Source organism: Corvus kubaryi, unplaced genomic scaffold, assembly GCF_017639235.1.
Source record: "Corvus kubaryi isolate FWS band 111438036 unplaced genomic scaffold, C.kubaryi_AGA036_p1.0 134, whole genome shotgun sequence".
Lineage (NCBI taxonomy): Eukaryota > Metazoa > Chordata > Aves > Passeriformes > Corvidae > Corvus > Corvus kubaryi.
This window is the reverse complement of record NW_024580668.1, coordinates 145,006-159,042: the sequence shown is the minus strand read 5'-3', so window position 1 is coordinate 159,042 and position 14,037 is coordinate 145,006. Positions and strand designations below refer to the sequence as shown.

The window sequence follows — 14,037 nt, the reverse complement described above, 5'->3', positions numbered from 1 at the left end:
GTTTAAAGTAGTAAAAAATTAAACTCTATAAACTCTGCCATAAGAGCTCTGACCAGTGTAATTACTATAACTGTGGACTGATTACTGTAATAACTTATACTGAGGAAAAGCAAAAAGATGGCTCAAAGCCTCTTTACTTTGATAGACATTAAGAAATGTGAAAGCAGAGAGGAGAAATCTAAATGACTAATGGTGTGAGAGGTTTACGTATGATGGGTTACTATAAAGCTAAATATTAGCAAGTCTGAAGAAGAGTTAGAAGGCATGGTTAAGTATGTAGAAGTGTGAAAGCTAGCCCTTTTTTCCTGTTTCTTATAACATGAGGACAATATTCAAGCTCTGAAAGCACAATATATTTGGCAACAATGAAAAAGACATGCTTCACACAGCATGTTGCTTAGCTTCTATTTTTGGGATTTTTAAAAATTACTTCTGGACTCCTTCTGACCATCTTCTTGTTTCCCAGAAGTTGCTTCTCTGTATCGTTGACATGCTGCCCTTTCCTCATGACAGTTCCCCTGACTGCTTGTTACACCCTGAAGTTTTAGCTGTTGTCTCAGGACTAATTAAAAGATAATGCTGTGGACCCCCACTATCTGCCAGGTGGATCAAAGTGGTTCCCCTTTACATGCAGCTCCATAGTTCACTTGATAGTCCCACATGCGTTGTTCCATACGTATTCCTGTGCTGTGCACCTTGAGAGTAAGGCGGACAGAGAATCTGCAGATTAAATGTTTAAAGGAATTTTTCCAGCTAACAATGTAGATGGATGTGCGATTTTTAAAGAAATGACTGCACTTCTGTTTTCTCCTAACTTTGATAGTTATATCCTATGTTTTAGAAAATCCTAGGATAATTTTAGACAAATTATTTAGATAATAGGCAACATTTGTTATTTGATGTGCAGTAAAATAAATTCAAGCTGTTCAATGCCATGCTGCAGGAGAAATCTGAAGTTCATTTGGTGTAAAATCTCGGGTCTGGCAGTGGAAGCAAATGATCTTGCTTTTTCGTTTTGTCTTTTGAACTCAGCCATGATGATCCGTATACATCAATGGAATCCTTTTCCAGGTAGTTAATAAAATGACTTTGTTTTAAAACGAGATACCTAAAAGATTTCTTCATCATTTCACGAGTAAGTTTTCAGACCTTCTCGTTTTACCAGTAATTTCACATGATTTTATTGCCTTAGACTTCAAATAAACCATAGTGTTTTAAATACATCTTTATCCCTTGAGTTTTTGGCAATAGGAAAATAGCTGAAATCACTAAACTGCTTCAAGTTTGGATGCATAATAGTTGTTACCCATCCTATTTTGTAACTGTGCCAGAACAAGTTCTTTTGAAATGCATGAGATGGAAATGCCATTCTCTTGAAGAGGAAGCACCTTTCACTTTGCAGGGTTGTCTCAGACCAGGGGGTGTATTATCCTCTTAATGCACTTGCATAACTCCCATTAACATTAATGGAAATTACATGCGCTCCCTGTGAGGTGAACATACTCTTCTGTTGAAATGAGCAATCTATTGTGACATTTTCCAGTGATGTTAAATCAAATTTAGATTCCTATACTGATGTCACTAATCCTAGTCTTAGTATCTTTTGATGCTTGTAGTTCATATTAATGACATTGTAGCTTAGTATTAGGTCATGTGTTTCTTAAAATGGAAAATCCCATTTACAGTCCTCTAGAAATAAAGGTAGATAATCAGTTTTCTTCTCGAATGTGAAATGTGGACCATAGCAAACTTAGTATTTTCTTTGGCTTGGTAGTTACTGCTTGCAGTCCCTTTAGAGCTAGTTTGTAGAGGTTGCATATTGCCGGTGGCAAACCGTTGGCCTGTGGTTAGGACAGAGGAATGTCGGGTTCCTCGTTCTGTGCCTGGCCTGAAAGGCTGTTTGACTCTGGGTGACTCAGCTGCCTTTAGACACTAATTCAAGTCTAAAATCTGCAGAATCAGAACATTCTGGCTCACGGGTGTGTTGTAAAAGTAATTGTCTGTAAATTGTTTCATTGTGAGTTGAAAGTTGCTAGGCAAAGGTTGAATGTTATCTCAGAAAGCAATAAAAGAATGTTATCAAAATGTTAGCGAGATGTAGCTCCTGTTTTATGCACATCATATGGGTCTATGATTAGTTTAACTCCCTGTTAGGGAGTGGCGTATTTATCCCGATACAGTTGTGTTGTTGCAGCCCCTAGTGTGAACAGTGTTTTACTGACATACAGTGTTTCACTTATATTGCTCATTCCTGTACATACAGGAGCACACTTGGTACCTTAGCAGTGAGATCGTTGTGTTTGGAGGGAGTGTGCTATTACATTGTTTGCTAATTTAGGATCTGTCTATGCATAGCCAAGAACAGAGCCAACAATGAAAAACTGTTCAAGACTGTTAGCCTTTTCCAGCAAAGTCCAGAGGAGGCCACTGGAGGCAATGCTTCTTCTAAAGCAAAAGTCCTAATACATCATAGATTGAACAGAATATTAGATGTAATAAGAAGGCTTGGGAAGTTCTGGGGTAACCTGTGCTGCATGTCTGACACTTAGCAGTATGGGAATGCTAGAAGAAAATGCTTCATTCTTACAGGTTTTTTAACATGGTAATCTACTAGTATCTTTGAAAGATACTTATTTAAGAGGTCTTTAAAGAATCCACTGAAGAACTTAACGATTTAGATAGTTACTCAAACAAGTTTCAGGAGTAAAGTGTTAACTGGTTGCCAGTCGTGTAGACTGCGCCTGCTGTGAACACAGTCCCTACCTCGAAGAGCTTTGTTAGGCTTTTCTTAATTACTCATGAATATTGAGCCCTTTAATTTCAACTGCACCAGTGGAACGGGGTCTGTGTTAGCATGACCTTTTAGAAGCCTTCAGGCCCGCCTCACAGGTGTCTCGGTCCAGGCTCCGGGGCAGACGCAGGCCTTCAGCCCCTTTGGAGGATGCCGCCTCCGTCCTCCACCTCACAGAGCTGGGGATGGGGGGCAGCTGCTGCGTGGGGCTGGCAGCACTCGGCAAACACCTAGCGATAGGAGACAAGACGAGCACAGACTATGAGGGGCAATCACATTCCCCTTCCCCCGCCCCCCATGAACTATCCCCTTTGCTTTTAAAGGCTCTGTGCACCCGGCGGGCGCTCAGCGTCGGCCCCTTTTCTTTGGAGCGGGGCTGGCTCTGGGGCCTCCCCGGTTCCCCCGTGCGCGCCGGGCTGCGCCATCGTCTTTGCCGCGGTGCTGCCGCTGGATTTTGAACGAGCCCGGGGCTGGTAGAACAGGTTTCCTCCCTGCTCGCCGCTGGGCATTGCGTCAATCCCGGGGGGAGGATCCTCGAGGTAAATGAACTTTTTAATCGGGAAAAGGAGAAGAAGGCAGAGGAGGAAGAAGAGGCGGGGGCAGCACCAGCCCGAGCGCTTCCTCTAAACGCGTCTTCGGGAAACGGGATTCGGCTGCTGCCCAGCACCGCGGCCCGAGGATGCGCTTTCCCGCGCCACCGGGCCCCGGGCTCCGCGGGCGGGCGGTGGTTGCACCGGCCCTGGCCTGGCACGGCTGAGCGCCGGCTCCGCGGGTAAGTGGGGAGCGCTGGAGGGGAGGTCTGCAGCCCCCGCCCCCCCTCACGAGCTGGGGACGGCGGGGCTGCCGTGCCTCTGGTGGAGCTGCTGGCCACAGGGCCAGGCTGCCATCGCGGGGAACCTGGGTGGAGGGTCTAAGGGAGCTGTATAGGGAGCGGGTGGGGCTGGAAGTTGAGCGAGGGGGCCCGGGGGCGATGTGGTGTCGCCAGCCGCGGCCAGCCCTGCTGGGAGCTCCCCTGAGCTCCCCCGCCCTGCTGCGGCCCTGCCGGCCCGGCGGGCGGGCGCTGCCGCCGGGGGCTGCGAGCCGGGCGGAGGGGTCGCGCCGCCCCCTCGTGAGGCCCGGCCGCGGCGGGTGCGGGCTGAGGGAGCCGCGCCGGGCCGGGGCTATGCGGAAAACAGTTCCCAAAAGATAATTGATGCCGTAGCGCTCAGCTTCACGTTTGGCACATCACCGGACGGATCCGGGTAATGCGTGTATCTGAACGCCTGTGTGTGTTTGCAGCTGTATAAACACAGTGAGACTTTTATTTTTTCCTCCTCTGTATACGGCTACAAAAAAATGCGTTTACTTGGTAGAACGTATTTGTGTAATAGTAACTGGTTTTGCCTACTTTTTCTATCTTAAAGCACTTGCATTCATTTCCTTATGGTATTTTCAGAAGTAAAAGTTTGTGGTTATTACTGTACTTAATACAAGCTAATATAATTATCTTTAAAGTCAAAGACTGCATCTATTATATGTAATTATGTGATGATAATAGGTAAAATAGCAAAATAATTCTTTGTTTCTTTCAAGTTGTTGTTGTTTCTTGCATATGGTGCAGAAAAACGTGTTTGTTATTGTGGATTTGGGGGATCCAAACAGCAATTTAACCTATCAGAGGACTAATTAATTCTCTGTGTGTCACTGGGAAACAGTAATTTGCAAGCAGTTGACAGAAAGAAAGTAGATTGAGCTGCTTAAAACATTTCTTAAAATATCAGGTCCCAGGGAAATTTATAACTAATTTATAGTTCTGTTTTATTTAAAATAAAGTTACAAAATATGAATGAGATTTTGTAATGTGACCAAGCTTCTCTGAAAAATATTTATTTTTGTACAGAGTTCACCAGCATAAGGCAAGCAAGTCAGAAGAATGTGCCTGAATAGTAATTCAGTGCTCTAGTAGTCTGGAAGCTCTGTTCCTGTTGTGATTCCTGTAAATCAGCACAACTGTAATCTTCAAGAGTCACATTTAGCACTGGGGATTTGATTTTTGTACGTTCTCATAAATTTTTGACTGCCTGGGGAAAAAAAAACCAGAAAGTAGAAAACTATAAGCAAACACAGCATGTTGTTACATTACAGCAGTAATGTTGATACTAGTCTTCCCCTGGGACCCCTGTTTGATTGCAAATAAGATTCTTCCCAATCCACATATAAAAATGTGTTTATCTCTTACAAACACAATATAATGTTTTGAAGTGATGGTTGACAGCTTTATTGAAAAAAGACCTAGCATAACCAAAGCAAAGGAGTGACACCAGTTAAAAGAACAGCAGCACAGCTGAATCCTTTTAACTGGCAGAGTGGATTTAATTGGGTTGGTTGCTAGGGAATGGCTCTAGCACCATGTATTTCAATGAATTTAAACGTTGGCAAATGACATACCTAGATCTGCTTAAATAATACACCTGGTATTGGCTCTAGCCATATTGAGAGCAGGTGTGTGTTGCTTCTCTAGCCAGTTTTCCCTTACTGTGTAGTTCCACTGTGTGGCTCACATGCAGTTACCCTGTTCTGTGGTGGCTGCTGGGCAAGTTGAACTTGTCATACCAATTCTGTATTTAGTGTTTTGCAGTATACTTATTTAAGAGAAAAACAAACCAAAACAAACTAAACCCCAAGCTGAATAATGTAAACATTACTAGGAGCAGCTTTCTAGAAGTAGACTTGAAGTGGGGCTTAAATTTTTGATACAGAGTTACAGGAGAGTCAAATGCTACTCTTGGTTATGTTGTAATAATTGAATTACCTGACTTCAGTGAAGTGGCACTGAGTTTACGCATGGGACAGTTGTGCTGGGACTTGGATTAGTGAGGTTGGGAACACCAGTCTATGTAAGCTTCTGTCAGTTACTAATTTTGCATACATGGGGCCTCTTATATCTGTGCCAAGCAATACTAATCAATAGCGTGTTAAAAATACCATCTGGGGTGGAACTGACATCAGTCATCCCCGTGCATTCTGCCTATACTGCTGCAGAACTGACATTAATTACTGAGGGCAGTGTTGCAGTGTTACAAAGAACAAATCTTTCCTTGGTGTAAAGGCTACTTGGAAACAGCCCTCCGCTGAGTTCTTTTATAAATGGAATAAATGTGTGGGTTTATCTCTTCAACATTTGTAATGTGAGTTAGTGTAACATTCTGTGTTGCCACAAAGGAGAAAGGAAGAGGACCAGGCTTTCTCAAAAGCAGCCTTCTAAGAGGTTTCATAGGCTTAGTAAAGCTCAGCTGATGACCCATCTGAAGATTTCATAAATTTCTGATAGCACTTTCGTAAGTATAAAACATGAGCGACCAGACTTGTCAAGTTCATGTGTGTAATCTCGAAGAAAATAAGAGGTGTACCGAATTCTCATGAGAACCACTACAGGTTAAGCATCTTTAATACTGGAGGATGGCCTGCAGAGGCACAGAGAGCAGTGGACTACCTGTACCACTCAGATCAAAATGCATCATTGGAGAGGGTGCTAAAAGTGAAGGCAGATTGGGGCACTGCTGTGGAACTGTTCTGGCTTTATCTGTGAGTTGCAGATTAACCTTGTTGACAGAAATGGGAAAAGAACTGGTAATAGAAACTTTGTTATGTTTCTTCCTGGAAGTTCACCAAAGACCAGGGGTTAAAAAACCCAATCTGTATTTGGCAATCCATGAGAGACACTCTTGTGTTGCTATTCTGATAACTACTTAAAGCTAGCTTCTGAATTGTACTGCATATATGCTGTTAGTTGTGGCATGTATGTCTTGTGAAAACATACTTTAAGAAATAGGTTATTTTCTAAAATTGTTTTAATTTTCTTATCTAGTTATTGGTATGACTTTTGCACATAATTACATACTTTGAGTTGATTCCTGGGAGTACTTATCCTGATAACAGTAGGAACATAACACATCAAAATAGCTGAAAAATACTCATTGAGGATGGGGGATGAGAATAACAGGTTTGGTGGAAGATGCCTGTTGTACTTGACATGAAATTCCCTCTTCCACTTGCAGTATCCTTTCAGAGATCACTAATTCTTTTAACCATTAATATACAAGTGTGGATAGAATAGCTGTGGGAGAGCAGTTTATGTGCGTCCCCAAATGTCTTAATTATTTCATAGATATTTAAGCAGCTCTCTGAGCTGGGGACAGCTTCTATTTTTAGTTACAAGTGGAGTGTGTGAGGGGCAATAAACTGTGAGGAAAAGACAGGCTGAGGGGAGAGAGGCAATGAGGTCATGAGGTTAAAACATTTGTTTTAAAGAGAAAATTGTAAGAAAGACTGTTAAATGCACAGTACTGTAGGGAAGGTAGTTACGACCAGATATAGCAAGAACGGACAGCCTTCCAAATGCTGCAAGAAAAGTCAGTAAGTGCTATTATTTTGAGAAGCTGTTGGCTTCTCAAAAAAAACCCACATCAACTTTCAGACCTTTCAGAAAAACGTTTGTGTGTAATGAAAACATCTATACTGTCAGTTTATTTTTTTAAGCAAAAGTACATGCGTAATAATTTCTGAAGAGCAGAAGGCATTTCTTTACCTCCCCCCTCAAAAAGCTCGTGTCTAAGAATACGTGCCTGCTAAGCAAACTTTCTTTTTATATTCCCTGTTGAAACAGATCCAGGTTCCTTTCTCAAGCTGCTTTTGACTACTCTGGACAGTAGCAACACATTGACATGATTCTTCCCAGTTGTACTGCTGCAGATGGAATTCTGAGTACAAGGAATGGAAATTCATTGGACTTGTCAGTGTTTCTTTTGCTATAGCCTGGCAGATTTCTGAGCAGCAGCAGCAGATACTAAAGCTGCATCTGTAAAATTTGAAAGCTCTTTCCCTGCCCATTGGAGCAAGTGTGAGGATATTTAAATCAAGTTTTAGTTTCTAGGGAAAAAGTTAACTTCACCTGCCTGTGAAACTCACTGGACTAGTAAGCAAGGAGGATTTTTCATTTCCTCAAAACCCTATTAGTGTGCAAATTTGGAAAGTAGCCTTAATAAATATTCTGTCATAATATAGCAATGTGTCTGTTGACTTACGTGAAAATTCAATATACATTTCTAATATGAGCATAGAAACTGACTGTAATTTTTCAGACCAGTAGTTTTGCTACTGCATGAAAAGTTTGATCAAGAAAGTTTATCTCAAAGAGCAGTTGCTGTCAGAGATGAAGTAAAAATGTGGCTAGGAAAAAATCTGCTGGAGTAAAAACCGTTTTCCCAAGGGGCTTCTTAGGGTTTCTTAGAGTAAAACACGTTGCGCTATGTTCTTTCAGCTCAGGCATTTTTGGTCTTTACAAAAAACAGATAATCTCTCTTGCGTCATTTTAAATTGATTTTTCTTCTCTTACAAGAGATCATTGGCACCAGTCCAGGAAAAGACAGGGAGCAAGCAGGGAATTAATAAAAAACTGACTCACTGATTGATGTATCTGATGAAATAATTAGTACTTGATATTTTCAGTACATTTTCATATTGTTATTTTGACTTCTGAAAGCAAGAGAAGATCCTTTTATATCAGAAGATGACTGAGCAAAACTGTGATTTCAAAGGTTCTTCAGCATGCTAATTCATTTCTTGTAATCTCCTTGTAGGAATTGCGAAGAATTTTTTATTTTTATACTCACTAATAGGAGTAGCACCAGTTAGATGTGGTCTGTTTTGCAATCTAGTCTATTTTGAGGCATGTACTCTGTTTTGCAATTAAGTCATAGGCAGTGCAAGTCACTTTGATGCATCCATTCCCAAACATTTGAAGTAATGGGCCTTCAAATGTGTTCATTATTAAAATGATATTTTTAAAAATATATATAATCTTGGAAGCCAACAGAAATGCTCAAGGATATCGCACTTACATCAAAACTGTAGTAGACTTCAAACAGTATCATACCATAGTTTCAAGATCAGGGCAGGTTTGCTCTCTAATGGCTTTGTAAGATAAATCAGTGTATAACAAATCTTCTGTTTGAGTGTTCTATGACTTTGCAAATATGTTGTTAGCTCAGTAAATTTTGCTACAGTCCTGTTTAAAAATTATGATAGATATGGGGTTTTTCTCTTCAACATCTGCATTTTTGATGTTAACAAAAATGTGATCTGAAAACATCTTGGATCACTAAGGAAGAAGAAGGAAGATGATTGCTATTTATATGTATGAAAGCAAAAGAATTTGATACGCTGCTAAATCCTTGAACTTGCTGCCAAATCTGAGCTTTGAGTGAAATTTCGTTGTCTACATTGATAACAGCTTATGAATATAATTTTTCAGGTTTTCTGCTTCTAGCTGGCACTAGAAAAATAAGTGTTTGCTTTGTTGTTGTTTGGGAGTTTGGTTAGTTTTTTTTCTTAGGAGTTAAGATTATTTCAAGTATATTGCTTTTTACTTCTTTGGAGAGCACCTGGCTGTTCCTTGATGGGTGCAGAGGGGTAAAAATATAGATAAATACTTGTTTCCCTCTCCCTTATAGGAGACCTGCAAAGAAAAAGAAATAGAAGCCATTAAGCTACCTTGTTCAGAGAGAACATTAAATCAGCACAACATGGCACAGCATAGTATTGTCCTTGGATTATTCATGATGACTGTTTTGTCACTGTTGGATGGAAGTTCAGCTTTCCTGTTAAATCAACGTCTGAAGGGAAGATTTCAAAGAGACCGTAGAAACATCCGCCCAAACATCATCCTTGTTCTTACTGATGATCAGGATGTAGAACTTGGTAAGAGCCTAATATAAAGAGAATTTTAGCCAATGGGTATGACACTGCTTTTTCTTGAAGCTAGATTCTGGCATTCAAAATAAGAAATTTTTTCAGTGTGAAAAATGATAGGAAGAACAAGTTTTAACCTGCCTTTATGTAGAACATCCTTTCCATCTGCCTGCAATTCAGGGACAGCAGAAGTTAGTCCCAAAATGTTAACTTTCCTGTTCCTGTGGAAATACGCAATTCATGCCTGTCTGTCTTCATCTAAACACCTAAACTTTGCTTCTGGCAATTGCAAGTATAACCTGGGAAGCTACATGCCAAAACAGTAGGTTTAAATTCATAATTGCACCATGTAACTACCCAAATTCTTTTGTGTAATTGCAGGCATTCATTACATACACAATTTTCATTTTATTTACTAAAATGTTACCTAACACAGTCATACTATTCTTGTAATTGTCCATTTAGATGTGTAGTTCATTACTGACCAAAATGACGCAGAGTGAGAAGGTTCTGCTGAGTTATCAACGCTATGTTAATTTTTGAAGAAAGGAGATGAAGATTAAACACATGCTTTGCCTAATGATTTGGAATAATGAATTAACTGACAGACTTTGGCTTTTGTTGTGTTACCTGAACAAGCTTGTATTTACCAAATGCTGTCTTTAGTTATGAGAAGTGATTAGCACAAACCAGTTAACATTAATAATTTTGCATTAGAATTATGCTCTTAAGTGTATATAAAGCCTGGGTCATCTGAAAAATGAGAACTCGTGTATGTGTAGTCTGGCGGGGGGAGTTTTGCCACCAAATTTTTCTGCATTGGATTTCTAGCATGGATAGAAAAATTTGGAAAACGGATCTCACAGAAGAAATAGAACACAAAATTAATCAACTTGTACTTCTCATACACTTACTCATCTTGTTGAGAAGTTAATCACAGCAATGTGGTAGTCTTTTTACAGATGCTTCCTTTGTATCAATGTTACTGTGCGTCCCCAGTATCATAGATGTCACATTCTTCTCTGAGGTGGTAAGAAAGCCTGCTATGGAAGTAATGTCATCAAATTAAATCCAGTTCAAATTAGCAGGATCAGAAGATTTTTGTTGTTGTTGTTGTCATCACCTTTTTTTAAATGGTTATTTGGATCACAAGTGAAGCAATTTCAATAATGTATATCCCAAAGAACCTAAGTACTTTACCTTGCAGGGTTGGAAGGTCTTGCAAAATGTATCATCTTCTATTTTATGCCACCCTTTGTGTTTCTGATGCAATTGTCTAAGTCCTTTGGGGAGTATATTTCGCTTCTCTGGTAACGTGATGCTTTCCAGTTTCAAGGATAATGGGCACGTGTCCACGCAAATTAGGATCTAACTGAGGAAAATCCATTTGATGAAGCTGAGATTTGATACTCATCATTTGCCACTAATGGCTTTGGGAGATCCAATATTTGTTTGAATTAATTTTTATTCTTGTCTGTTGTCTGGTGAGCTGTCCAAGTTAATCAAAATTGCCATTTGTGGTGATTGTGGCTAGTGCATTTAAGAAAGATCAAAACAGGACATGAATTACAAATAAAAGCTAAGGAAAAGTTGGAAGCTATGAAAGCGTAGGGAAGAAAGCTGTGGGTAAGATTTCATCTGTTCCTAAGAATATTCTGTAACTGATGGGTGTTGTAGATTTCATTGTTCTTTTGTAGCTACTTTGGAGGTGAAAGGGAATACAACATAATCTCAAGTGCCTTTAGCAGCCTTTCTTTGCCGGTTTGGGCAAATTTGGAAATATATCCTCTGAGAGATGGCAGGTTACAACCACCCCTCCCCCACCAGGTTCAGGATAAAAAAGAGTTTTTTTTTCTCGAAGGAAAGTGAAAGAGATAAAAACTATTTATTTGACAAACACACTGGAGGAGGATAATAATGCTAAATAATGAAACCTCTTGCTGTAGAGAGAAAACCTGGGAAAATTTCGGAGTCCTTCGCTAGGTAGCCTCTCTCCTCCTCCTCAGAGTTGGGACAGGGTGGGGCCTCCACCTTGGTGGAAAAAGTCCTGATGTGTTCTGATGTTGAAACAGTCCAAAAAAGAAGAAGGGAAAAAAACGAAGTCCCAGGAAAACAAAAGTTCAACTCTCTGTCTGCTGCCGGAGAAAAAGAAAGCCGAAAGCTGGCTGAAAAGCAAGCAAGCATGGTGCTTCCTCCCGCTCCTGGCGCTGCTGAACGCAGAGAGGGTTTTATCTGTGTCATTGAAAACAAACTGTAAACTGCTTTGAAAGTTCCCTTGGCTTTCTCTCCCCCCCTCTCAAGCTCAATTGAAAGGCATAGAAAGGCACAAAATTAATTTCTGGGCGTAGAACAGTGATGTGGGATGCAACATCATAAAGCCACCCCAAGACACTTTCCTTTATTTATTTAAAGATAGATTTAGCAATGGGCCAGTAGCAGGTGGAGTTTACCAGAAAGACAATGTTATCCTTTCCTGAAAGGATTACAGCGCTTTTTTTTTTTTTTTTTTTTTTTTCTGAATTCGCATTACTGTTAATCATGAGTTTTATTTGGGGAACCAAACCTCAGCCTTGTATTGAAAGAAGGAAAATACGGATGAAGGGCTGATGGATCAAGTGCACACTGTCTGGAGAACATCAAAGGAGAATGAGTGTAAACTGTGGTGGATACAAATGGGAAAAGACAAATGAGAACGCCAAGAACTACTGACACATACGTATTTGATAGACTGTCTAATCAAAAGAGTTGTATTGACAGGCATAGTATGAAGAAAAGGAATATACTGACAAGGAATAATTAATTAGGAACAAAGATTTTTTTTTTCCCCATTAGAGCCATTTAAATCCAAGTTAGTATAATGCTGAATGTCCCCTGTGTGGCGGACTCAGCATCTCCGGTTTAGTTGGATTTGCTATGGTTTTAACAAACCAGTTCATTTCATAATCTAGTTGGAGAAAGATCTGATTATTTAGGGGGTATTTCAACCATGTTAGAGAAATCTGAGTGGGAAGTGGTTTGTATGTTTCGAGACCTTCCTCTGAAAAGCTACAAAAATAGCATGGAAGATGATTTTTCTTATCATATGTGGAGATTAGGCTTTAGAGCTTTGTTAAATGTGAGAGGAAGAAAAGGAAATGAAGATGTGAAAAGGGTGTCTAAGGAGTTTCAAATACAATTAAAAGAGAAGTCTTTAGGGGACAGTTAATTAAAATTCTGGGGTTCAGTTTACTGGAAAACACTTCTGAAGTTGTGCTTCAGAGTAGACAAGTCACTTGGTACTTAATACAGGTTCTTCAACAGTTGGAGCTCCCTAAAACATGTAAATTATTCCCTCTGACAACAAAACACAACTAATAGGAAGTCAGTATTATTTCATAAATAATTGGTATTTTTTCTCCATTAATATTAGTCAAAATATCAGCTTTTATCCCTGAGGTGAACAGTGAAGATATGTGAAGCAAAGTTATGGAAAGCACACATTTCAAGTGAAATTTCAACATAGATTTTGCTTAGCGTTGTTCACTGAGTAACTTTAATACATCAAATTAGTTAAACTTCCATATTTTCACAGTAGTCCAATGGATATTTTCTTAAAATGGCTTAGAAATTTCACTTTTAACTGCTAGATTTTTGTTTATTATCAGTGGTTTTAGATGAGTAACAGAACATTTTCTGAATTAAGTATTGACACTTTCAAAGCATGACTGCCACTAGTACATCCACTAGTGAAACCTCAGAAGGTTTTCTAGCTCAAAAGGTGATGCAGTGAGGTTCCAGCTGCTGATTAACACATAAGTAATCTGCCAGAGAATGGATGTGTGTGTATTGGAGGCAAACTGAAGAAAATAAGTTTTGGTTGGCTATTTTAATGCTGTTTAAAATATTTAAAGCTGCCCTATTTAAGATTATACAGAAGAGTATGCTGGATTTTTACCTTCCACTGCCCTGTCACTCTCTATTAGTTCTCAAACTGGAGAAGCAGATTAGATCATATGTTTTTGTGTTAAAGACTGTTGATATATAGGGCCTTGTCATTACAGCAGTTTTATTAAAGAAGCTTATTGTCCCCAAGGGGAGTCTTAACATGTACTGTTATTTATGCACAAATGCCTCTGTCATTTAAAGGGGTTGTTAAATTGTATTTCAATAATGGGGTGACAAAACATTCTTTCAGACTGCCTGTTTATGCTTGGGCTAGCTCATAGGACAACACAGAGGAAACATGCACAGTTTTCAGGCTCACATCATGTATAATTAGCTGTTATAATTGTTAACTGCGTTATTAGTACCTTTAGGCATTAACACTTAATACACAGCTATTATAGAAACAAAAGAGTAAATCTTGCTTTTTTCAGAAACTCCTTTTTGATAGGTGAAGTTTAGCAAGTTCTAAGGGGACAGTGCAATAACCTGCCTTGGTTCATGTCACAAAGTGATGCGACGTCCTCCGACCCGAGAAATGCACAAACGGATTTGTAATTTTTCTTTTTTTTTTTTTTTTAACACTCATTCCAAAC

The 14,037-nt window shown here is 39.8% G+C and overlaps 1 protein-coding gene across 7 annotated transcripts in view; it reads left to right on the top strand.

Moving 5' to 3' along the window:
- Nucleotides 1–14,037, top strand: part of SULF2 (sulfatase 2) — a 124,708-nt gene that overhangs the window by 53,908 nt on the left and 56,763 nt on the right. For 5 of the 7 annotated variants that reach the window (XM_042044241.1, XM_042044232.1, XM_042044254.1 and 2 more), the window contains one exon: nt 9,283–9,529. In XM_042044241.1, coding sequence (XP_041900175.1) covers nt 9,283–9,529 — 247 coding nt within the window. Of the gene's footprint in view, nt 1–3,353; nt 3,564–9,282; nt 9,530–14,037 lie in introns of those variants that run through there. The other 2 variants (XM_042044247.1, XM_042044274.1) reach the window with 2 other exon arrangements.